The 25,942-nt window shown below is 37.4% G+C and overlaps 1 protein-coding gene across 1 annotated transcript in view; it reads left to right on the forward strand.

The window, feature by feature from the left end:
• TBC1D5 (TBC1 domain family member 5) overlaps window positions 1-25,942 on the forward strand; it is a 275,327-nt gene that overhangs the window by 40,303 nt on the left and 209,082 nt on the right. The window contains exons 2-5 of the mRNA XM_048838538.2: window positions 5,186-5,252; window positions 23,453-23,561; window positions 25,222-25,311; window positions 25,425-25,496. Of these exons, the coding sequence (XP_048694495.2) occupies window positions 5,186-5,252; window positions 23,453-23,561; window positions 25,222-25,311; window positions 25,425-25,496 (338 nt within the window). The remainder of the gene's footprint in view (window positions 1-5,185; window positions 5,253-23,452; window positions 23,562-25,221; window positions 25,312-25,424; window positions 25,497-25,942) is intronic.

Below are 25,942 nucleotides of genomic sequence, written 5' to 3' on the forward strand. Positions count from 1 at the left end.
TTGCTCCAGGAGTTTGTGGATGTGTAGCTGTTACTTTAAATCCTTTTTCTATTTACAAAAATAAAAGTCCAAACTTCTTTAAAATTGAAAGTGAGTTTAAAGTGGCCAGAGAGCCACAGTGTTGTGGAAACTACAAGAGAGGGGATAATTGAAAACTGCTTCTTCCCCCCCCCCCCTTCCCTTGTTGGTTGATCTGTTATCTGCTACTCCTTCCTTCTGACTGTTTCTCCTTTCCTTGTCCTCTTCACCTCCTACCACAGCACAGTTTGATTGCAAAGCACCCTGAAAGTGGGGGCTGTTTCAGATAGAAGATGTAGCGTGGAAGATGTTACAAAGTCAAAAATAGGATAAAACTTTTTTATAATGTGGTGCGACTGAAATTCTTTGAGTAGAATGACAGGTTTCAGAGTAACAGCCGTGTTAGTCTGTATTCGCAAAAAGAAAAGGAGTACTTGTGGCACCTTAGAGACTAACCTGTAGCTCACAAAAGCCTATGCTCAAATAAATTGGTTAGTCTCTAAGGTGCCACAAGTACTCCTTTTCTTTTTGAGTAGAATGATTATGAACTTGGAGACATAAAGGATCAAATTTTCAAAAGATTCCACTTAAATTTTATCCCAATTTCATGCACCCCTATTTTATTTTGTGTACATTTCCTAGCCATGTTTTTGCCTTCACAAATGCATTTTGGGCATACAAATCTTTGTATTTTGCATATGAAAAGTTGTGCATGTAATTCTTGGTTAAACTATTTAAAACAGATTTATTTATTTTTTTGCTTAAAGAGAACATAGTAATCTATTATGCACGTACATTTGCCATGATTTTGAATGTATACATCATTGCAAAATGCCAGTTTAGTCTAGCAAAGTAGTAATCCAAAAGAGAGATCAGGATTATATTTACTTGGGATTTTTGCAATCCCAGTTATTCTTGCCCGTACAAAATGTTTTCTTTTATAACTGCAAAACAGTGGAGGCTTCTCAGGATAGAATTTCCTACCATATTGTTCACCAGATATGCTATCTTTCCCTACTGCTATAAACAGGCTCTCATTCTGCACCTTTATGTGTCAGTTTTGCCTACCCACTTTCAGATGTCACCATCCTCCACTGATGCAAAACTAGTCTATGCGTGGGTACTGTAGAATATCTTGCTCCAGTGTCCTCTTTGCTGAAAACTCAAATATATATAAGGAAAATCTCTCTCTCTCTAGGAATGTACAAAAGCTAGATCCATGTTCAGGGTAATTTCATTTTTGTTAATTTGCAAGATTAACAAATTACACATTTCATCTAGTGCAAGAGTTACCTTTAGTGAGCATGGTGTACAATTTTTAACTGTTCACATGCATCTCGTTACCAGAATATTATCTTTTTTCATTTGTGGCAAAATATAAAGATTGTTTTGGCACAATATTAATATTTAAAATGCTACCAAAATATCTTTACAAAGGAATGCATGCATGCAAAGTATGCATCCGTCAATGATCCTAAATTACTTCAGAAGCAAGGGGGGAAAAGGTTTGAATTTAAAAGATTGCTCTAATATGCTCGTCAGAAAGTTGCATCATTTTTATTTCAGACAACTTCAGCTTTCTCAGAGTGAAATGTTCTTCAACTTTCTGGCCTAATAATTATTTTATAAATATCAGAAGTGCAGTGCACTTAATTCTTTAGCTGAAGGCATTATTTTCAGTTTCTGTACACTGCTTCAAGCTTGCTCTGTTTAATCATTTTAAAAGCTTATTTGGTGTAAATTGAATTTAACACTGTAGTTGCAAGGGTGTTATGTAAAAAGTCCAAGAGAGCGTTCGGAGCCTAAGATCTTATACTAACAATTGAGCTTCAGAAGTGGAGCAGCTACTGAATCATCTTAAACTCTCTAGCATCCTCTGTTGACACAAATAGGTAATGTCAAGTGTACTCTGTTCTTACTCCTTTATTAAATGCATAAGATGGAAATCAATATACCTACTACATTTTACTTTGTATAGACTTAGGTTATGTAATGCAGACTTAATTTGGTGTTCCTCAGGTCTGGTTTTACTTTTATTTTTTCACCTTCAGTCAAGTTAGACCAGTTGAAGATTTTTCTGATTTGTGTCTGTCTTAGCTAGTCTTTTTGTATTTTGTGGTGTTTTTCTTTGCCGCAGGGATCCTCAGGACATTATATCTACATATATCGTACTGTAGATAATCAGATTGCCTGTTCTTTTGTAAACCTTTCAATTTTTAGACTCTTCTTTCAAAATAATAGAGAAGCCTAGAATCGCCCATGCTAAAATTAAGAATTTATAACTGCATGGAACAGATGTTTTCATAAACATTTGCTATAATTAATTTCAACTAGGGGATTGAAGGAACAAAGCAGTTTTTCCCTCTTCAAAACTTTATTGCTTTTTCCCTATGCAGCGAACTCAGAAATCTTAGCTTTAATATTGTTAATGAAACAAATTTACTCTTCTGTTTAGTTTTCATTGTGAGAAAGAAAAGATTAATTTGTACAAGATAATGGCCTTTGGAAAAATGGAGGAATAAGTTGAATTTGAAGCATCATGTGGAAGGGATGAAAATACTGAGGATGAGTCAATGGGTTAATATTTTATGAGGCCAAAACCTCTATGCTGTCAGGTGTCAGGGTCCCTTAATTATTAGAATAATTTTATGTGACTCAATTTGATATTGAATATATACCTATGGAGTAAAATAATCTGATGGGGTTTGATGTTTGAAGAGTTGTGAACCTTAGTGTTACAAAGAAGCAAACGAGTCTTTTGTGGCATTATATATAGTTTTAATGCATAGTATAATGCTTATTGTATGCTGATTACCCCTTTATACTCAAGATCTGCAATCTGTTAAGTAATTTTTTTGTTTGCATTATACAGCAAACACATTTTGACTAAAATCAGTCTTCCATATTTGTGTTGTCGCTGGGTGTTCATTTTGTTAAACAAAACAGTCTTCTAATAAAATAGCTGATACTGCCTTGCAGATGTGTTCTGTTTTTTTCAGGGATATGGCTTGAAAAGAAAGTACATTGTAGAACCAGAATTTGCTGACATTAAACAGAAGAAAAATATCTGTTTATCACTATTTTCTCTCTCATCTCTGGGAACGGAATTTTTTTTTGTTTCTCTATATAGCAAAATAATCTGTAAGATACGTTTAAAAAAAAGTTTCAAAATAAGCACAGCTTAATTGTTCTATACCTGAAAGCTCAAGTACAGCTGCCAGGAATTTTGAGTAAACTAGTATTCTTGACTTATCTGTCATCTATAAAATGTACAACGAAAAATAGGTAGCTGTCACTAAAATTACATTTCAGCTTTCAATAACCATTTAATGAGTAGCGTAATTATATAAGTATGGTACCTCAAGTACTTCACTCAATAATTAAAAATAATCTCCTCTTTAAAGTGAAAGCTCTATAATTATTATTTGACTTAACCAGGACCACTGTTATGATCTCCAGTGGCACCTCAGATTGTTCAGAGTGGTTTGAAAGTACAAATTAAAATTGTATAAATCATTAAATTATTAAGCTTTAAATATGCTAAAACTGAATATAACGTGGTATTTGAAAGTCATGCTATAGGAATTTACAGACTTATAATGTAAGCAGATACTTGTCTGTTACATTCTCCTTGTCTCTAAGCATAAAACACTGCATTGTTAATAGTAATAAACAAGTGTTTTATATAAACTAAACTTAGAATTGTTTTACAGATCAAAATAAAGATGTTTATTAACAAAAATTCATCTTCAATTAAAAATAAAATTTTAAGCAGAGTGCAAACTTGTCAGCAGGAAGATGTGTCTTCATTCTGGCATGGGTAAGCAGCTTTTGCAACTGGGGAATGCACGATCTGATTTCCTAAGTGAAATCACTTTTATCTCTGATTCTGAAACTGACAGCCTCAAAACCCTTCCCTACTTAGTGCAAGGTTTAAGAAAATGGTTATGACTTTACAATATATATGTAGAGCAGTTTCTTTTGTATTAAATATACTTTCCAAAGACATGAGCACTAAAGAGTTCACAGGTCTTTCTTTGGTAGGTAGGAAAGTATCAAAGGGGCAGCAACTCTTTATTCCAGAATTCTGTACTGGTGTAGTAGTAGCTGTTTAGGATCAGATCCCATTTCCTTTCAACAACTAGCCTTGTACAGTACCACATTTTGACTCTTAAATAAAATGCCAGCATGTCGAGTGATGAGGGACTGGATTGTTCAGAAAGACCATCTTTGATGCCTTGGTTATCGATTTTATTTTATCCTAGGGCAGGAGTTACTGAAAAATAGTTTTCATGTGAGTTGTCATTGGCTTATATGAAATGAGTTAGTAATAATAGTGCCTAGCTCTTGGATAGTGCTTTTCATTCCGAGCTCTCAGAGCGCTTTACAAAGCCAGCTGGTATCATTATGCCTCTGTTACAGATGAAAAAACTGAGGCAAAGGGAAGTGAAGTAACTTTCCTAAGGTCACACAGCAGCTAGGTGGCAGAGCAGGAGTAGAATCCAAGTCCTCGTGTGGAATTCTATTCACTGAGCCATATGGCCTTACCTCTTGGACAGGTGTTTTATTTGAAGAAGCATCATAACTCAATCTTGATGGGAAAAGGCCAAGGATTCAGGGGTATTGATGGTGGACCACCCTCTCCCCTTTGTAAGTAGTCTGTCTTGCTTAGAGGCATGTTACTGAGCCAATGTGAGGGAAACTTGAACTGCCCTGGCCGCCTTCTGTGGAAAGAAGACTTCATTTTACTATTCATTTAGTTAAAACATTTCACAATATATAAATTGACTTCAGATAGGAAAACATATTTCTTTTTAATCCATTTTTATTAGACGTTATCTTTTAAAAACATCTTATTCACTTAGGCTTGTCTCTAGTTGTTAAACGAACTCAAAACCCCAGATACAAACACCTTTGAGGTTTGGGAAAATTCATATCCAGAACTGAAGCTTGAGACTTGAGGTCTTCTCTAGTTAATCAATAACATTCTTCAAGATGGAAGGATGAGACCTATCCAGGTAAGGCTGTCTATTTCTTAGCCATGAAACACATTGCCACATAGATTAAGATCACTTACATATGCCCTTGTGCCCTACATTGCTACGTTCAATATCAGTGTATCCTTGTCTTATGACTAAGGTCTGCGTCTTTCATTTTTGTTTTTTAGGAGGATCCCATGAGAATGGAAGACCACATTATACCTTAGACTCTGATGGAACATTTATTTCTTACAGGTAGGTATTTGTTTGCTATTTTAAAAATATTTTTGTTTGACTAGAATGGGAATCATCACCTACTTAAAGCCAAAGAGCAGTCTGAGATTATTTAAGAATATTATACAACTTAAACTGAAGTATGCTTTTTCAATAGATTGATTTGATATCTCTTTTCTGATGAATTAGTGTATGTTGTGAAAAACTAGGTTGATTTGTGAAGCATATCTTGTTGGAGGGAGCCAAGCTAGTTAAACATTTCAACAACAAAAGGCTCACATGTCCATGAAGTATGTTTTTCAAGTGGTGGTACCAAAGTCTTTCACCTCTAAGTGTGTCACTTAAGCTCAATTATGTGCTAATACAATATTTAATTCACCAGGATCATCTTTGTGATCTTCTGCGAAGTCACTGAACATACTGATCACATGGGAGCCTAATACAACTTAAATTGTAATTCACAAGAGAATTACAATTTGTTTGGTAATATCTAATTTTGATTTATCATCTGCAATCATGACACTATTACATCTCAATTAGTAATAAACACTAGAAATACCATTTAAGGTAAATGGAATACTAAGTTAACTTTTTTGTTAGCATTGTCATCAGAACTTTGAATCTTGTTTGAATAAATATTTGAGGATGTTTGTACTTGAAATCAGAAAAAGCTAATAGGAAGAAAAATTCAAGTGCTGCTTCCTGTGTTAGTTGATAACTTAGATAATAGATAAAAGTGGTAGAAGTGTCATTTCAGACTTTATGTAAACAAAGAGCCAATTCCACTATTAAATTAACATTTGAGAACCATCCATGATTGGGAAAAGCCATAGTTTTGGTACAAATACAGTTTAAATTATATGTCTGCATAACGAAATCTGATTCTTGAGCAGTAGGTTAAAGCCATGCTAATCATCAGAGTCTTTCAGATTTATTTATACAATGTGCTAATGAGATTCTCTGAACAAATACAAAATATCAAAATTAATAACAAAAATAACTATTAACAAACTTAGCCAATGTTAACTAAAGCATTCAAAATCTCCACCCAAAAAAGATCTTTAAACCTCTCAGGCAAAATAAAAACAAAAACCTATGTAAATGGATAGACCTTGCAGCAATCCCTGTAGTTAATTCTCCTTAAATTTAGATAAGTGGGTGTTTTCTCCTAGCTCATTAAGCAGTGGAAACGGGAAGCATGTGTGACTGGGACATTTCTAAATATTCTGGGAAGTTATGGATACGTCCTGGTTAGGTAGCAGAGAATTTGTAAGTTGATCTTCAGCTTCTGATTCAGATTATTCTGTGTGTTGCTTGAAAAGAAGCTTTAGTAGAGTAAGATGTGGTTAAGTAGTCTATATTTTTAAGATATCATTGAAAGTTTGAAGTTCACCAATGGTAAAATTTAAACCGTGTGGATTGTTTGTGGGTTTTTTAGTATTTGAGTGCTTTTATCATTAATAAAACCTGAATTTGATTAGTTTGGAAGAACTTGTTATTTCCATGAAATGTGTTTGATCTTCACACTGCTGTAGTGTTATACCATCACAATGGAAGTCTTTGCTAGGTGTGCAAATTGTTCACTTGGCCAATAAATCAAGCTGGACTCTAACCTCACTATCTGTAATACTGTGCCACTGGAAAGTAGAAATATTGTCTTTCTCTACTTCCCAAGGGCAGCTGACCCCCTCCTCGCCAAAGAGGTGAACCCCTTGCCAGCGCATGTGACTACAGACTATTACATTAATCTGTTTAGCCGCAGTACCAGCTGCTTGCATATTTTTAATTATCTTATAGATGGTATAACAGTGACCTATGAAATAAAATGAAGGTGAGTATTTTTTAACTTTTTATTTTACAGGCTATTTTTCTAAATTTATTTTAATGATCTAATTGTTACTTTTAGGGAGAGCTATAGATGCACATACTCATTTTGGCTGTATAGATTCTAACATCTCAAGGACACTTATTTTCTTCAAAGGTGTTTTCGTACATTAGTACTGCTAATAATAAAGCTGTGGACTGAAAAAACTCACTTTTCATACTTTTTCTGTTGATTAACTAATTTTATGATTCTGAGACTTATGACCAATATGCGTAAATAATTTCTGAATAAATTTTTGAATCGTACATGACTGTAATTTCTAGATTCCCAATATATCCCAACAAACCTTTTCTTCTAGTGGGGACTAATTTCCATGGCAACATTTGATCATTCAAAGTTCTGGGATGTGCAGACACTGTGTGCTCTTCTTTCTGCTATATGCAGTGTTTTTGTACCTGTGTCAGTCCCAGGATATTAGAGAGACAAGGTTGGTGAGGTAATATCTTTTATTGGAAGTTGGTTCAACGATATTACGTCCCCCACCATGTCTCTCTAATATCTTGGGACTGACACAGCTAAAACATCTAAAGCTTGTCTCTCTAACTAATAAAAGATATTACCTCACCCATCTTGTCCCTCTTTCTGATATTATTCAGGCAGAGAGATGATCTGGGTATGAAAAGATGTTGGCCCACATTCTTCCTCTTTTTGACAGGCTCTGCTTCTCAGTTGTTTCCTTTCTCCCTGCAGGTTGGTCCTGCTGGCTGAGTGTTTTTCCTGTGCTCCAGCCAGCTACTAGAATTCCTATGGAGTACACACCAAAGAAAGGAAGCAAGAGAGATAAGCTGTGTTTCCATTTCTCCAGCTGTCTGTCATAAGTCTAGTTTGCACAGTGCTTCCATCTTGTGTACCTCTTGTCTTTCCCTGCTAAGAAGCAGCTTTCTCCCATCCTCACAATCATCCTTGGTTGTCTTCACTGATTTTTTTAAAACCACCCGTAGGCAAGAATGTGGCTCCTTTTTCTCATGTGGCCAAAGATCTCCCAGAGAAGAGGAAAATGGAGGAAGATCTGGAGCCCTATGCCCCTACAGTTGCCCCTTTTCTCCTCCTGCCTTCTATGTCCTCCATAAAAAACACCAAGAGATTGTTCCTATGTTTTTTCACATAGCTCAGACACTAAAAATTAGAGCAGAAGGCCTACTGGACTCCTGTCTTTCTACAAGGAAGTTCCTTTCAGAGCTTGGCTTCCTTGTCTACCCTTCTGTTTCCAAGATCGAAGAGTCAGGCTATCCCAACCCCACAAAGCTTTCACCTTACCAAGAAACCTGAAATAGATGACTTCTCAGTTTGGTTCCCTGCTGTCCACAAGGCCTCCCAATTAAGATTTGATTTTGTCTGTACAACTTCAATCTCTCCTTGCAGTCCTCTGTTCTGACCCTTTTGAACCATTACATTTGATAGCCTTTAACCTTCTCTTAGTGGAGGTGGCCTGTTTGGTTTCTGTCACTTCATCTCCATGTGTGGGCACTCCAGTTTTGATTTTCTGTGAGGGGAAGGTAATCCTCTGGACCCGTACTGATTCTCTCCTTATGGGATTTTTCTCTGAATACCAGGAGTCCCTAAAAGGGCCTCTGACATTTCCTGTCAATGCAGAGAGCTTTGAAGATTTGCATTCTTCTCTAAATCATTTCAGAAATTCCTTTCCTTTCTCGTTATGTTGAGTGCAGCTCTCTCCCATCCTCACAATCCTCCTTGGTTGTCTTCACTGATTTCTTTTAAACCATCTGAAGGCAAGAATATGGCTTCTTTTTCTCATGTGGATATGTCTTGTCACTTTTTAAAATCCAGATTCTTTATTCCACAGCTGATCTCCTCTGTACAAATCTCTTCCAGGCGACTCCACTAGAGCAATTTCCACCTTTTTGAACCAAGAAGGAAGAAGCCTCAACTGAGGCATCTTATCTCAACACTACTGTGTGGTTCTAACTACTTTAGCATGCACTCATGGCAGGTACTTTCTGTTCTTCCTAAGTAGTGGAGCTGGTCTTTATTTTCTGGGAAGCAGAGAAGGTAGTGCAGGCCTCCACTCTAGTTGCCCTTTTGTGTACAAGACATGGGTAAGTGGTTAGAAATAGGAGGGTGAGTGCAAACTAACATGCTTGAGAAGTTCTCAGCTGGAGATCAGAGCCTATGAAAGAGTTGGGTGCCAAAATCATCTTTATCCACAAGGGCTTCTTGAGAGTTTGTTGGTAAAAGGAGAAAAACCAAGAACTGGCATTGCCTTCCTCACATCCCCAGAAAGCATTTTTAGCATTTTTATTTTTTCTTACAGGAAAAGTACAGGGTGTACAGGTGTCATAGTATTGTGAGACTGTGTTCTTCATAAATTATTCAGTTGTTCACTGTATGCGCCCAGTAAATGAGCCCCTAGTATCTGATCATATTGAATCAGGGTCTATCTTTGATTTTAGTTTTCTGGTCCAAAAAAGAGCTGATCAAAACATGGAAACTGTTGATTCCATAAGAAGAATGTAATGGTTGGCGTGTAAACATTGGGCAAAGGGAATTCCTTGCCCTATCTTTCATTTCCCCATATTAATTAAATTATTACACTATTTTTTCCATTAAGGGTCGGTTTCCTCTCCCACTCTGATTTCAGACACTTCAGTGAAACGGATCTGTTCATGAAACACCAGTTCAGCACTTTTCAGGGACATTGGTTGAAACTATTTGTACACATAAGAAAGCCATCAATAAGGCATCCTTGGTGAAAAGTGTCTGGGTGAGATCTCTATTGCTATGTCTACAGTACAATTAAAAACCCACAGATGGCCTGTGCCAGCTGACTCAGATTTGTGGGGCTCGAACTAAGGGGCTGTTTAATTGTGGTCTAGACGTTCAGGTTCAGGCTAGAGACTAGGCTCTAGGACTCTGCAAGGTGAGAGGGTCCCAGAGCTTGGGCTGCAGCCAACCCCCAAACATCTACACCTCAGACAGCCCCTTAGCCCCAGTTAGCTGGGCTGGGCCAGCTGCGGGTGTCTCATTGCAATGTAGACATACCCTAAGTGCTCATATAACATCGGTAAATAAGAAAGGTGCTCAGCTGTGGAAGTCTGACACAAGAATTCAAATGAATTCAGGTCTTCCTTTGTTTAGCAAGCACTTCAATTCCCATCTCTTTGCACCAGCCTCACCTTAGTAAGAGATGGTGATAAATACACAAACAACATCCAAGGGTGGAACAGATAACTTTGTCCTTACAAGGATCAAGCTGAAGCTAAATACTATGATGAATGTCTCAATATAGAAATAAAATGCAGTAGATATCAATACACCTTTTGCCTAAAATTGTAGCAGACAGTCCACTGAAAAGGGTGACCAAGGAAATAGCACCCAGTTTGACACACGCATACAGTGTAATGAATCTGGTATAAGATTGGTTGGAAACAATATAACTTACTAATGATTTTTAGATATAAATGGTACCGCTAGATATACAGGTATGATTTAGGTAAACCGTAGAACATACTGCAAAGAGGTCCTTTGGTAATCACAGATACAAATGACTTTTTCTTAATTAGCAAAATATATTCCAGTTGTTGATCTACTGTATGCACACAGTAACCACAGTGGTTAAATGTACTTTGTGAGTGAAAAACATTGCACTGGTTGGTAAAATGTTCCTAAACCCCAGCAAAATTGAAAACCACAATAATAGAATTACTGTTTGTTCTGAAATCTGAAGGAGGAGACACCTGTGGTAAGAGGAGGGAACAGAAAATGCATTTAACTGATAAACATCTTCCAAAACACAGTTTAATGAAAGGGTTTTGATGAAGAACAAAAACTGTAAATAAGCTGCATAGCATTTGGGGTCAGTCTGGTCCTATTTGCAGGATTTTAAAAAAAATTATGTTCTAATTTATATTAAGCACCACCAGTCCTTTTAATAATCTTTAAATAAATAAACAAACCCTGTGCATTAATGTCATTGTCTTGGGTGTTAAAAACTTTTTATAAATCCCCCATATCCTACCCAGTCTGACAACTGCTCATTACTAAAAAGAGCATGAATTAAAATATTTATTAAAAGTTCTTAAGCACAGGAGGTCTAAGTAGTGCAGTATCGGGATTCCTTTAAAACTCAAAGCTCAAATCATCTTTGTGCCAATGTGACTAAAATTGACAGATAAATGGCACTACATTCTTCTTGGTGTTGAGTTGCACATTTTCTTATCTTAATCATACTGGCTTTTGCTCCTTGGAGAGGAAAACTAGTCCATAAGGTTCTTAGTGACCTAAAAGCAAGAGCATCTGTTGCAGAACCATGAGTGAGTTGTTGGCTGACTTTAGCAGTAAGGGAGCCTGCAGATGATCAATTCCTTTCTCAGCACTAGATGTCATTGCAGCCAGTAGGATTTTAAATGGAGGAGTACTGTGTTACAAGTTGCAACAGAACTACTGTAGCTTACCCAAGATAACTTAGTTTTCATATAGACTCTTCTGAAAGTAAATATGATTAGTAATTTCATTTTGCTAAAGAAATGACAATGCTGAAGTTATATGTAAGGTATATAAAAGAGTTGAGGACTGATTAGTTTTAGTCCAAAAAGTTTGAACAGAAAATTTTCCCAAAATATTGTAAACCTGAAATAATTCTGAAGAGCAATGAGCATCATCTCTGCATCATAAGAGTGCCTCTAATTTAACCTGCTGAATAAAACCAATCTGAACTAATAGGGAAAAAATAGCAATTTCATGAAACAAATATTCTAAGTCATGTGGACATGATAATGATGTCAAAATGAATAGATTTGCAGAGAGAGAGGACATTTTTGATATGTCTTTCTAACCAATAAGACTGCAATATGCTCATGAACTAAAACAAGTTGTGATTGACTGTGTTACCCTGCATGTCATCATACAGTCATTTGCATAAATGTTTTGAAATTGTAAATGTGGGTAAACACTGCTTTAAAAACTCTTGTTATGAGATCTCTCTGATATCAGATAACTTTTTCCTGATGATTCTTCTGTGCCCTAGTTATACCAATGCAGACTATCTCTAGTGAGGTAGGTATCAACAAAGAGAAATACAGAAATGTTGGTACCCTCTATCAGGGCAGTTGCACCTCCACCCTTCCTGTGTGACTCTCTTTCTAGCTTGATGATTGTCAGAGCTGTAACTTTTAACTTTCATTATTAGCATCTACAAAACGCAACAATTTTAGACTGTCTTGAAAAGCAGGTGTTTGTATTGGTATAACAAGGGGACATAAGGGAATTACTCAGGGCCTGGCTAATAGTTTGTTAGTAGATGTAAATACAAGAAGTGGGAAACGACAAATGTAATGTTAGACCTATTTAACAGAATTATTCATTTTATCTAGTCCCTTTGTTGCCTGAATATTAACTTAGGAGAATTAGTACATGGTACCTGGAGGACTCACCAATTTAAAAAAAAGTGACTCTGCAATACTAATAAAAAGTGTGCAAGGTCCTCCAGGTGGTGGCCTCACACAGGTTATTAAAATAACTTCTGTTCCAGAGAACTGGAGGGTAGCAAAGATGGTACCTTTATTTACAAAGGGCTCTAAGGGTGATCTGGGGAATTAGACAGGTAAGCCTTATATCTGTAAATTGCAAGTTGGTTGAAAAAAAAATGTAATCCCCCGGAACAGCATACTATGATAATGTCTAGTCAGCACGTTTTATGTCAATCAAAATAGTCTCTCTCTAATCACTTGAAATTCTTTGTGTGTGTCAATAAATTAGTGGATAAAGGAGACCCAGTTGATATAACTTTTCCTTTCAAATGCATTTGACAAAATCCAATAACAGAAACTTCTTTAGTTAAGTAGTCATGAGGTTAGAGGCAAAGTATTGTCGTGGATCAAAAACTGGCTGGAAGGCAGAAAACAGATTAGGAGTAAATTTTCTTCTTGACAAAACGTTTCTCAAGGTCCCTACTAATTTCAATGCTGTCAGTTATATTAATGATCTGGAAAGGGGAGTGAGCAGTGAGAGAGCAAAATTTACAGATATGACAAAGTTATTTAGGTTAATGACCAGTAAGGACTGAGTAACTTTAGTGAGGACCAGTAAGGACTGAGTAACTTCAGAGGAACCTAACCAACCCAGGTTAATGGGCAACACAGTGAAGTTCAATGCTTATAAATACGAAGAGGAAAAAAATCAATCTACTTGTATACCTTACAAGGTTCTAAATAACTTTCCTGAGTGGATACTGCTATTTGAGCATCATTGTAGACAGCTCAATGAACACCTCTACTCAATGTGCAACTGCAGTAAAAAAAAAAGAAAAGAAAAAACAATAAAAAAAAACCAAGATGTTAGGATGTACAAGGAATGGGATGAAGAGCAAAACAGAAAATATTATAATGCATTATAGAAATCAGTGGCGTGGCCTCATCTGGAATATCAGCATAGTACTGTCACCCCAGTCTCAAAAAGGATATTGCCGGGAGTTCAGAGAAGGGCAACGTGATTTGATTGATATGGGGCATGGAAAAACCCCTCATAACAGATCGGAAAAAGTTCTGATTATTTGCCTTAGAAAGGAGATGAATAAGAGGGGTCATGATAAAAGCATATTAAATAATGAATGATATAGAGAAAGTAGATTAGGAGCTTCTGTTCTCTTTGTCTAATAACACAAGAAGAAGGGGGCATTCAATTAAATCAAAAGGTGGCAAATTAAAAATTTATTTTTACACATTGTGTAATTAGACTGTGCAACTCACTGCCACATCCCTATCTCATTGCAACATGTCACTGAGGCCAAGACCTTCAGAAGATTTAAAAGGAGATTGGACATATATATAGCTAACAAGACTTCCAAAGTTCTTATAGTTAATGCTAACACATTTTGGAAGGGATATTAAACCTCATGCTTCAGAGCTAAAGCCAACTTTTAACTATTAGAGATCAGAATGAGACCTGTTTGGGATGAGGGTAGCAAATTACCCACATCTGTCTGCTGCAGGTTCCTCTGAAGCATCTGGTGTTGGCCACTGTCATAGGATACTAGATAAACTACAGGTCTGATCCATTATGGCAGGTTGCTGGGCTTATCAGTTGATTTGTTTCCCTGTCCTGACTAGGTGATTGAAAAGGCTTTAGTAGAAGTGAGCTTATATCTTGACAGGAGAAGAGACAGCATCCTCCCTGGAGCTTATTTGGTCATTATTGCTTCTGTCTTCTTTTGTCATGTTATCTAAGATTTGCGGAACAGTTAAATATAGCTTGAAACATAGTACCACCCACAGACTTCCTGCCTGACCTTGGACAGATTGCTCTGTTTCCCTTTGCCACAGTTTTCCCATCTGTAAAAATGAGGACATTTCTGTACCATAAGCTTAATATACTGATGTTTATGAAGAGTTCTGGTACCACAATGATTTTTGTAGAAAAGCGTATACACAAAATAAAGCACTCAGCGGTATTCTGGCAGTTGACTTGTGGTTGTTACTTAAATGAGAACTGTCAATGCAATGTCATGATGGTGAAAAGTACAACTTTCTTACTAGTAATTGGAATTCTCAGAGTTATTGCCTCCAAGGTCCTCACTTGCTTTCTCTCCTACCCCAGTTATAAAGAGTATCTGTCTCTCTTCCAGGCAGGAACTAGGGCCCTATGTGCCATTCCCCTCTCTTCTCTCATGGTCTCCGCAGCTCTTTCTCAGAGCAATGGGATTTTCTGAGAGCTTAGCACTTTAAGTGCCTAAATGGGGATCATATAAGTACCTTAGGTAAATAAATGAGATCTGAGTTCTTTGGGAAATCTGGCTTTGAATCTTGGATCTTGCAGCAATATTGCCATTATATGAGCAATAATGAGAGTTCATAGTGGACCCAAGATTTTCTCCGCATGCTATATCTGTGTGGAAGTTCTGGACAGAGCAGGAAAGTAATTGTATTTTCCAAACAAAAACAGTCACTAGTCCAGATGGGGAAGGTGGTGCTTGGGGGTGAATAGACCCTCTTTGTTTCAGGTTTGTTTTGCTCTACATACTTGTTGAGTGGTCCTCAAAAATACCATTCTTTTTATTTTCCCATTTTTGTGCAGTAAACGCCTGTACTTTCATAACATTGCTTTCTGCTACTTCCCCTTTTTAAAATGCCATTTTATGCTGTCATAAATAAAACAAATTCTGTGTGTTTCTTGGATGCATGCAGAAGCTGTATGTTTGACAAGAGCTGTTGCTTTCATTTAAATGTAAATATTACATTTAGATATTCAGATTTTCTCATCAATAATGACCTCAAATTGCAGAGCATAAGGCACAATAATTAGGGAAATCATTTAGTCTGACAGCATATAGCATCAATAACTTGTTGCTTCATTGGGTGCTTGTGGAGGTTGAGCTGGGGTCTCAACACATTTAAATAAAAACATTTTAAATAAATAAACTGAATAAAAATGACAAATCAGGTTTACTGGGCCCTGGTACATTGTGCTACTTCACATATTTTTTCTGACAGTAACAGCATTGCTTAAATGTACTTTTAACCCATTTGTTTGGGGTCATTCTACTGGGGATCCTTTTTTTTCTCTCCACTGGCCCAGAGCAGGGAACCAGCCTGGGATATAGACCATGATCTGGAATCTAAGTGTAAATACTTGAGCCCCAACAGCAGTGTTATAATATCCTCTCCTGGGCTACAATACTGTGTGTAGCGTTTGTTATCTGAATATTGTTTTAAGGATTAAACTGTTTTGCTTCATTATGAAAAGAAATCTTTAAATAAAAATAAGTTTAAAATATTTCCAGATACAGGAAGCAAAAGAGCCGTGTACAGTTCCTAATTGCCTTTTAGATAGTATGAGTTCCTTCATTACCTGTGATTTAAGCTAAAAATGAAGTAATTATAGATAACAGTGTTTATCTGGTTGATCTTGGCACCTGCAGTCCTAATGCTCAAGTTTTTTCCATATTGCTGATGTTACTAATTTCCATCTCCTATATTTCCACTGATTTTAATGCCTGTTGTCCAATATGAATTCCTACCTTGTTTGAATATTATACTGTATAAGGGCTTCTTGTTGTAGCTAGTAGACTTCGTAGGACATGTATTCATGTAAATCAACGGGATCATAGAATGGTCCTATTCTTGGGTACAATGTTATGTTCCGTATCCTACGATAGGTATCTGATGTGAATTAGTAAGATTTCGACTCTCCCTTCCTCTTTCTCCTTTTGATCTATCTGAATAGAACTGTTATTTATTTCATAGTGTGTTTGGGTAGGCTCAACCACATTCTTTAGCATATTGATGTCCATATATTTTACTTCAGGTATTCCATTATGTTGTGGATCTGGAGTCAGCAGCAGACCTGGGAGCTGCTGGCATAGCAGCTAAGCTCTATTCCTTGAAGAGTCTCCCTTTCAGCTCCCCTTCCAGAACTACAACAGCCAGATCGCGTCCTCTTCAGAATAGTACTAAATTCTTATTCAATAAATGCCAGAATTACTTACCAGAACAAAATATTCTTACTCTTCTCTGTTTTGGCTCCTAATTACATCATTTGGACTGGATTTCAGGGAAATAATCCTCTCTGAGACGTTGCAGTTTCCTGCTATTCTGCAATCCCAGTGGTGCAGAAAAGGCAAAGAGGGTAACATTTTTTTCCCCAAAGCACCTAAGTGACACAGAAACACAGTCCCATTGACTTTTAATAAGTTTTGAGCTCCCAGATGCCAAGGCCACTTATGAAAATGAGGCTTAGGAGCCTAAGTCGCTTAGGCCAGCATGTTTGAAAATTTTAGCCAGAGTGCCTAGGTCAAAACTATAAACTCATAGACTTTAAGATCAGAAGGGACCATTGTGATCATTGTAGGCCACAGAACCTCACTCACTCCTGAAATAGAAGTAAAATTCTGCCCATTATTTTCCCTCCTTTCCTACATGGTATAGTACTTTCTTTCCTTTAAGTGTTACAGAGCCACTCCAATTCACCCCAGCCGAGGAAAGGATCACACTGGATCCCTCCTCCAGTCCCATATCTCAGCTAAGTGGCAGGGTATGGCAGGCTGTCCCTGTAGTCCAGCAGCCATGGATAAAAGGGAGCTGCTCCTACTATCTGAGTGGACTCCACCTTCTTGTGGTGTGAATTCCATCTCTTGGAGCAGCTTCATGAGAAAAGTAGTTTCACTGCTGGGACCTTTAGTTTCATCTTAGCAGCCACTGCTGCTGACCATAGTACTTACAATGCTTCTGCTCCCCTTCCAGCTGCACATAGGCAGTGGGAAGATGGTGCTGCTGCTGCTCAGGCTTCAGCAGAGCAAGCCAATGTCATAAGGATTTCTGATCCTTAAAAGGGTAAGTCAGCTGTTTATTCTTTATGGGGCCTAGTCATTGTTCCTTCAAGCTCAGCAACCAAGCAGTGGGACCACACAGAAAACAACATGCAACAATGGTTTTCACAGTGGACAGCAGCTTCTCCTGTGGGTCACAGCAGTCTTTAACAAAAGTCTTTCCTTTTGGGTCCAGGCACTTACACTCAAATTTCAGGTCATCTTGTGGATCCCATGTTAGTTCTCCTCCAAGGGGTAAGATCATCTTCAGCAGGTTAATAAATAGGTCTCAGAGAGATGGGCAGAGGAAACCCTTGAGCAGTGATATGAGAGCAGTCCCCCTGATGAATCCATTTTTGGTTCTTTCAGGCAGCCCAACATTTCACAGTCCCTGACTGGCTCAGACCATCAGCAAATAAAAAGCACTTGGGAAGTGTTTGAAGGACGAAGCTCCCATTGCTTTCCAATTATTGGGTACTAAGGGAAAAATACAGGAATACACTTAACAGTATTTAAAGGATCTGAACAGGAGTCAGGAAAAAGGAACACAATGAGGCAACAGAAGATTTTTTTTCTTCTGGACCCTTTTTTTGAGAATCTCCAGCTAAACCACAGTAATCACAAGCAAGGCACACCACCTTTTTTCCTGCAAAGATGCTAGGATCACTCTCTCAGTTACAGTGATTCCCACAGATGCGTGGGTGGAATTCCAAAAGAAACCACAATTTAAAAAAAGCAATGAGATTACATAGGTCCATGCAAGGTACACCTGTGGATTCATTGATTTTGGGATACCCCTCTAGAAGATAACCTGTTGCCATATCAAATTCCTCCCAGACAATAGTCACATGTGTTCATGATCATGGAAAGCTTATCTCCAGAAGAAAATGTCTTGTACCCTGAGCATTTTGCTTGATCAGTGGATAAGATCATTCAGGTCCTCCAGAAGAAGGGCATTTACCTTTCTTCATCCAAATAGAGTAGCTGAGAAAAATAGTGAAATAGAATATATGGGACAGGTGTAGAGGATGCAGGATCAGAGGAGTCCACTTAAGCATGGTACCTACTCCTTTCCACACATACCTTTTCCAAGTGGAGAAGCATGGGACAGACACTTTAGTTTTGTGAACAAGGCACCTCTCCTCACTTCACGGGATAGGTATTAGAAATAATTGCTAATTGATTCTTGCTACAACCCAGTATATCGGGTATCTAATTGTTTGATGCACTGACATCTGATATCTTCTGAAAAAAGCCTGGTTTAAAGAAGGCATTTGTCTCCTCTTGCAGATTCATAGAATTAGAGTCATGAAATGTAGGCCTAGAAGGGACTTCTAGAGATCATCATATCCAGAGCCCTGTGTTGTGGCAGAACCAGGTCAACCGAGATCATCCCTGGCAGATGTTTGTCCAACTTGTTCTTAAGCACCCCCAGTAATGGGGATTCCACAACCTCACTGAAAAGCCTATTCCAAAGCCTAACTGTCTTTATAGTTAGAAAGTTTCTCCTAGTATCTAACCTAAATCTCCCTTGCTGTAGACTAAGCACATTACTTCTTGTCCTACCCTTAGTGGGCATGGAGAACAATTGATCACTGTCGTCTTTATAACAGCCCTTCACATATTTAAAGACTGTTATTAGGTTTTCCCTCAGTCATCTTTTCTTAAGACTGAACATGCCCAGTTTTTTTTAACCTTTCCTCATAGGTCAGGTTTTCTAAACCTATCATCATTTTTGTTGCTCTTCCCTGAACTCTCTCCAATTTGTCCACATCTTTCTTGAAGTATGGTGCTCAGAATTGGACACAGAACTCCAGCTGAGGCCTCACCAGAACTGAGTAGGGTGGGATAATTCTTCTTGTGTCTTACATAGGACACTCCTGTTAATACATCCCAGAATATTAGCCTTTTTCACAGCTGCATCACATTGCTGGGGCATATTTACTTTGTGATCCACTTGTAATCCCCCCAGAACCTTTTCAGCTGTTATTCAGTCTAGCCAGTTATTCCCAAAATGGGAACTCAGTGTGTGGTTGTGTTTGGTTTTTCCTTCCTATGTGAAGTACTTTGCACTTGTCTTTATTGAATTTCATCGTGTTGATTTCAGGCTGATTCTCTAATTTGTCAAAGTTGCTTGGAGGACTGGATTCGAATTCAGAAGTGCTTGCAACCCCTCCCAGTCTAATGTCATCTTCGGATTTTAAAAGCATACTCTCCACTCCATTAGCTAAGTCATTAATGAAAATATTGAATAGTATTGGACCTAGGACTGACCCCTGCATGGCCCCTCTTATATGCACCCTCTCAGTTTGACAGCAAACCATTGATAACTATTATTTTAGTACAACCTTTCAACTAGCTGTGCGACCCACCTTACAGTAATTTAACCTAGACCACGTTTTTCTAGTGTGGTTATGAGAATGTTACATGGGACTATGTGAAAAGTGTTATTAAAATGAAGATATACCACATCTACAGCTTCCCTTTATCCACTAGATCAGTAACCCCAGTCAAAGAAGATTTCAAAGAGCTCATTGTTGTTTGTGTAACTTAGAGAGTATGCATGAATGGCGCAAGCTGGAATCTAAAATTCCTTAGCATACATGTGAAAACACTTTATATTCAAGAGGGTAATACAGGTGTGAAAGAATAGAGAAGAGAATTGAGGTGTCTAAGGAGGAAAAGCTGACTCCTTCAGCTACCTGCAGACTCAGCCTTCATTCCACAGATCTGCCTCTCTTCCCATTCATGAGCATAGAGTACTTTTTCACATGTAAGTAATGCAGCCATCCCAAATTCACTCCAATAAAACTTTTATGCCGCACCTTTGGCATTAAAGATGCAGTCAAAAGCAAGGTAAAAAATTCAGAAGTTGAGGTTCTATAAGTAACATTATTTCAGCTCCATGTTTTATAATGTAAACTTTAAAATATGACCACTAATATATTCAGCTACATTTAACCAGTTACACAGGAATATAAAATACAAAATACATACAAGACAGCCCAAATATTAGAATTTGCATTTTCCTTTATTTTATTTATGCAATCCAAATGTAGTATCAACTCATGCTTTTGCATTTAATTTTCTAGTTTGATATAAAACAATTGCTTCTGCTTTATTAATGGTTTAAATGGTTCCAATTGGTTCTTGAAGTTCACACCTCAGTGAAGCAAATGGGGTGTGGTAGACCTGAGTTCCAATCTTCATTGCTCATTTCATTTTGACTTGCAAATTTTCTGCGAACCTGGGTTAACGGAGCACCTATGTGTGAGTTTACTTTGTGGAGGATACATCAGCTTGGAAGGAAATCTTTTAAAAAATCATTTTAAAAAATGAAAGCTAAATAATTGTTGAATGTTGTAGAACGCCACCAATATGGTAAATAGCCTCTAAAATTGTGGGATTTGTGATTTTTTTTAAACACCTTATCTTCTTCTGTCTCTGATTTAAAGCTAGTTTTCCTGGCTTATTTTGTGTTAAATACCAAAAAAATTTTAAATTTCCATCATGTAATATGTCTGAGCAGCGACCCCTGTGCATGCCTGGCTGGTCAAAGAGCAGTGTTGAGTGATGTCCGGCGGGGACAGAACTTCGTTAAACTCTGCTATTGAGTGCGCTCAGAGTAATATTTTCAGTTGCTTAGAACATTTTTTTTTGGTTTTTTTGTTTTTCCACAAGTTCAAACAGGGTGTGGATTATGTACTTGCCAGATTTCAGCTTCAGCTGTTTTACTGTAGGCCTGTTGAAAACATGTCTTCAGATTTAGTTACACTGAGAAAAATGTATCATTTACACTCTACTAACTCAAACTGTTGACGTCATTTTGCTCAAATTTTGCAAAATAATTTAGGCAGAGAGCAAGCGTAGACCTCTTCAGCACAAAAGCAGAGGACTGTTTTGGAAGTTTTACTGGTATGTGAAACCCTAAGTTAGAGGGAGACCTTTTGTTAAAAAAGATGAGCTGCTGTAAAACCGTCACCACTGGCAGCTTCTGTAATAAACATATTGGGACAGATTCTGTTCTCAATTATACCCGCATTACATCTGCACTAACTCAGCTGTCATGGCCGTGTCAGTGCAGAGTAATTCAGTGACTATAATTCCCTTTTAAAACTGTAAATGACACCAGAATCTGACCCAGTGTGTATATAACAAGACCTGCTTGGCAGCTGTTATAATGGCATCGGTGATGCTCAAAAACTGGACAGGAAATGAAGAATACTATATCCAGTAGAATACTGTATCCGGTAGAAACCATAGGGGAATTTAGGTAGGCAGAATACTGTAGTTATCCATGTTTAAATTTAAACGGGCCAGATTCTCCTTTAAACTGTGTCCGCTTTACACTACACATCCAGCACAAAGCAGCCCTAAAGCCAGAATAGCCAGCATAGAAGCAAGATTCTCTGGTATAGAGCCAGTGCAGTGACTTCTATCATGTCATACCCCCTTCTGGCTGACATTGTAAGGGTCAGAGCTGGCACTCCCATCACAGAATCATAGAATATCAGGGTTGGAAGGGGCCTCAGGAGGTCATCTAGTCCAACCCCCTGCTCAAAGCAGGACCAATCCCCAACTAAATCATCCGTGCACCCTGGCAATCTGCTGCCATACGAGCCCCTTGCGGCTGTTGGCAGGTGGCACAAGTTAAAGCAACCTTTAGCCGAGACAGACCAAAATTGGCGGAGCCCAAAGATTTCTGAAAGCAGCCTTCACATACCACCCCAAATTTCACTCAGCTCTTCAGCTGCAGCCAAGGAACTGGGCTTAAAAGTAAATCCTTAATGTAGGAAACAATGCTATGAGAAATTCACCTCTTCTTAACTGAAAGATGACATCTCCACCCCAACAGTCTAGTCTGTTAGTGCCCCAACAGTCATTGAGGGTATTTGTTCAGAATGATCTCCGAGGAACTGGGTGGGAGGGGAGAAGTTCTTACAGCACCTGCCTGACCTATCTTAACCCTATTTAGGCAATGGGATCTGATATGATCACACCTTGAGATTAAAAGAGTGATTTCTCCATTTCAGGTTTAGTTTCTTCCTAGGAAACCAAGGAATTTCCTAAGAGAAGGACATAACTTTAACAACAATAACAACACGCTGCCAAGGCACATATGCCCCTGAATGTGTCCTTGATGATTTACAGTAAAATTACTATTTGAATTTGTGATAGACTTCAGGAAGACTTTCTGCAAAGGTCTGGGTTACTTTGGTTAGATCATTATTCTTGAGATTCAATTCAGAGGAAGATGTAGGAAATATAGGTCTAATTCTTTTATTCAAACTCAGTAAATGGTTTGGGACAATTAATTTCCAATTGTTTCCCAGTAGAGCAGATTTACTTGTATATTAATGAGGCACAGGTGTTAGGCCCCTGGTGTCTGCATGCCTGGGAGGCATATTTAGGTTGTTTATCTAGTCAGCCATAGGTACTGCAAGGTACTCAAGCTTGCCTTTAACAGTTTATACAGTGAGGCTTTTTAATTTTTTTGATGTTTTTTAAAATTTGCTAGCACCTGTTAAAATTTTAAAACTGATGATGTAGAAAGAAGTTGAAGTGATTTCAATAGTAAATAGCACTAAATGTTCCAGAAAGTCCTCTTCTGTTAACTGCCTAACTGCCCAGCTTGACTTTAAGAAGAAAAGAAGGTTCATTTATGCAAATATGTCATGTGAGGAACTAATACAGTCAACAGTATACTTTTCTGTTGCATATTTTTGGAACAGGTACCTCTTTGTCCATGGCTGAAACATGAATATGCTTATATTAATATTCATTTTTCTTGTCTATTCACTGAACTGCAGTACCAACATTTTAGAGAAAATGGAATAGCCTCCATAGACATTATGAATTTCAGTTGCTGGCATAATTATAGCGATCTACATATTCATTAAATCCAGAGAAGAAATGTGTCCAAAAAGACAGCCATGCATTTAGAAACAGTACACAACTAAATATATACATTAAAAAAGTTCCCTTCCTTCTGCTTATCCAAAATTACTTAGTGTGAGATAGCCCTTATGTCAGCTGAGGGTTTTTAATAATGTTCATTCCTTCTTTTCTTTCATGTAGTAAAGAATGGGAAGAACTATTTGTAAACAACAATTACTTGGCAACAATACGGCTGAAGGGGATTAATGGGCAGCTGAGAAGCAGCAGGTTCCGTAGTGTTTGTTGGAAGGTAAGAAGAAAATATTTATTGTGGTTGCAATATATCAACACATTACCTGATGCGTTGGAAAATTACTGATGCAAAGAATTACTGAATTTTCCAAGAGACTTCATTCCAATGTTTTCCTTTCCATTTTATAATTCATAGGACATTTGCTAATCATATTGTGTTGCCTTAAAGCTGAATTACTGGTGATAGTGAAGGATTTATATGAAAAAACATCTTTGTGTTGTGTAGCATTTTATTTTTAGTGTACAATTTCGTGTGACACATCCATGTTTCCTGATACTGTTTTTACATTGGAAAACATGCATATTGAGTGAAAAGGGGGACTTTGGCCTATAATTTCATATTTTATGGACTAACTTTGATTTGTTTACAACCTACGTTCTGCCTCTCCATAAGCAGCAACTGGAGAATCTTTCCCAATAAGAAAGAGAAAATTAAGAGATTCATGGCCTTTTTGTACTTTTTGGATAAAAGTAGGAACTTCCAGTCATGCAAAACAAGAAGAGCCATCAGAAACCTTATTTCCTCCTTGAGCAAAATAAATAATATTGAGATACACAGAATGGAGATATAAAGTAATGTGTAACAAAATGGTCAGGGCTTTCTCCCTCTGATAGAGGAGAACATCTTCCCCAATACACTTGCTGTATGTGATGGAAGTTTTTCAGCTTGATATCAACACAAGACTTACAAAAAGAAACTTAAAATATACTGAGTAAGTGACAGTAACCAAAGAAAGAGAAGTAAGAAATTGAATGTGTACAATATTAAACAGTTTTCCAATTTATAAAAAATATTTTTCTTCAGGAAGGGCAGGAAAATGGCTGCCCCAGAATTTTTACACACACATTTTTGCACAGCCTATTCCTTCTTGTGTCCTAGAATTAGTTGCCTAAATCTGTATTTAGCCACCTAAATGAAAATGGCCTGATTTCAGAGGTGCTGAGCACCCACAACTTCCATTTAAATTAAATGAAGAGGGGCTTATCACTTTTGAAAATCAGGCCATTTTAATTTGGAAAACTGTGTGTGTGTTGAAGTGCCTAATTTTAGGATATGTATTTGAAAATGTTGGCCAAAGTTTTCGTTAAGTTCTTAATATTGAATATTCTAAAAAGAATTGTTTGGAGGCATTTATGTTCTTGACTGTATTTCCTAAGTATTTTAAGAATAGCTTAGAATGTTTCAAAAAGAAAACTCTTACCTCTTTTAAAAATGACCAAAGAATGCTAATGTTTGTCCATATCTTACATCTAGTTCAAATAATCTTCCCCAGTTCAAAGGGGGAAATTTACATCTCTGTGTGTCTGATCCTCCAACACACACAAAAAGAACATTTATCCTATAAAATTCAGAGCTTAGATTACATATTTTCTGAACCCCATCTTGCAAAGTCAGGCCTGTAAACTACCTCGAAGTGTGGAGGATGTTCTTTTTTTGTCCACAGTTGTCCTTCCAGTTTATCTCAGATAGAATATATTTTTTGAATACCTAACTTCTTTTCTGTAATCTCATTGGTTGTAAATATGTTACATCATCTCCATTCATGCTATGCTTGCAGCTCCAATCTTGTATTTTTTTACTTTGATCTCTTCCTATATTTATCTGCTGATGAAAATTCTTCTCTTTCTAACAAATACATCTTTTCCTTTGTTGATAGCTGTTTCTAAATGTTCTACCACAAGACAGAAGTCAGTGGATAAATAAAACTTCAAAATTAAGAACATGGTATAACAAGATTAAAGAAATAGTAAGTAGAATATAAAAAGCATCTTCCACTCATATGCCTGGATATTGGAACAGTACTTCTGATATGAGAGAAGTCCGAAAGTAGAAACCATGTTCTATTTCACCCCCCCCCAGCATATTACAAACCCTCGGAAAGCTGGACAGCAGGATCTGGTCATCAACAATCCACTTTCACAGGATGAGGGGGTAAGCTGAGCCTCACTTGTATCATATATTGTGCATGCAACAAAATAAAAAATATATAACTACTACTCCCGGTGCTCATCATCAGATTGGCAATAAGAGAACTCCTGGCCGATGAAGACTTAACGGGAGTACTATCGTGCCACTCCTAAAATGAGCTGCTGTTGAGCAGTTGGTACTCCCTCTCTAGGAGCTAAGTATACTGCCTATTCAACTCTCCCAACTGCTGATGCGTTGCTGAGCAAGAGATCGATTTTGGGATTTGATTCTACTTTCACTGAATCTGGCCAACTGGTCAGCCATGTAATATGACTTGTATCATCCGCTCTTACTGAAAATGTCTGCACTTTTAAAACCAAATGAATTATTGCTAAGTGAATATGCAATGGAACTAATAATGATTTGCTGCATATTTTGAAATATTGCCTGTTAAAATAATTATTATTCTT

This window comes from Caretta caretta, chromosome 2 (genome assembly GCF_965140235.1).
Source record: "Caretta caretta isolate rCarCar2 chromosome 2, rCarCar1.hap1, whole genome shotgun sequence".
Classification (NCBI taxonomy): Eukaryota; Metazoa; Chordata; order Testudines; family Cheloniidae; genus Caretta; species Caretta caretta.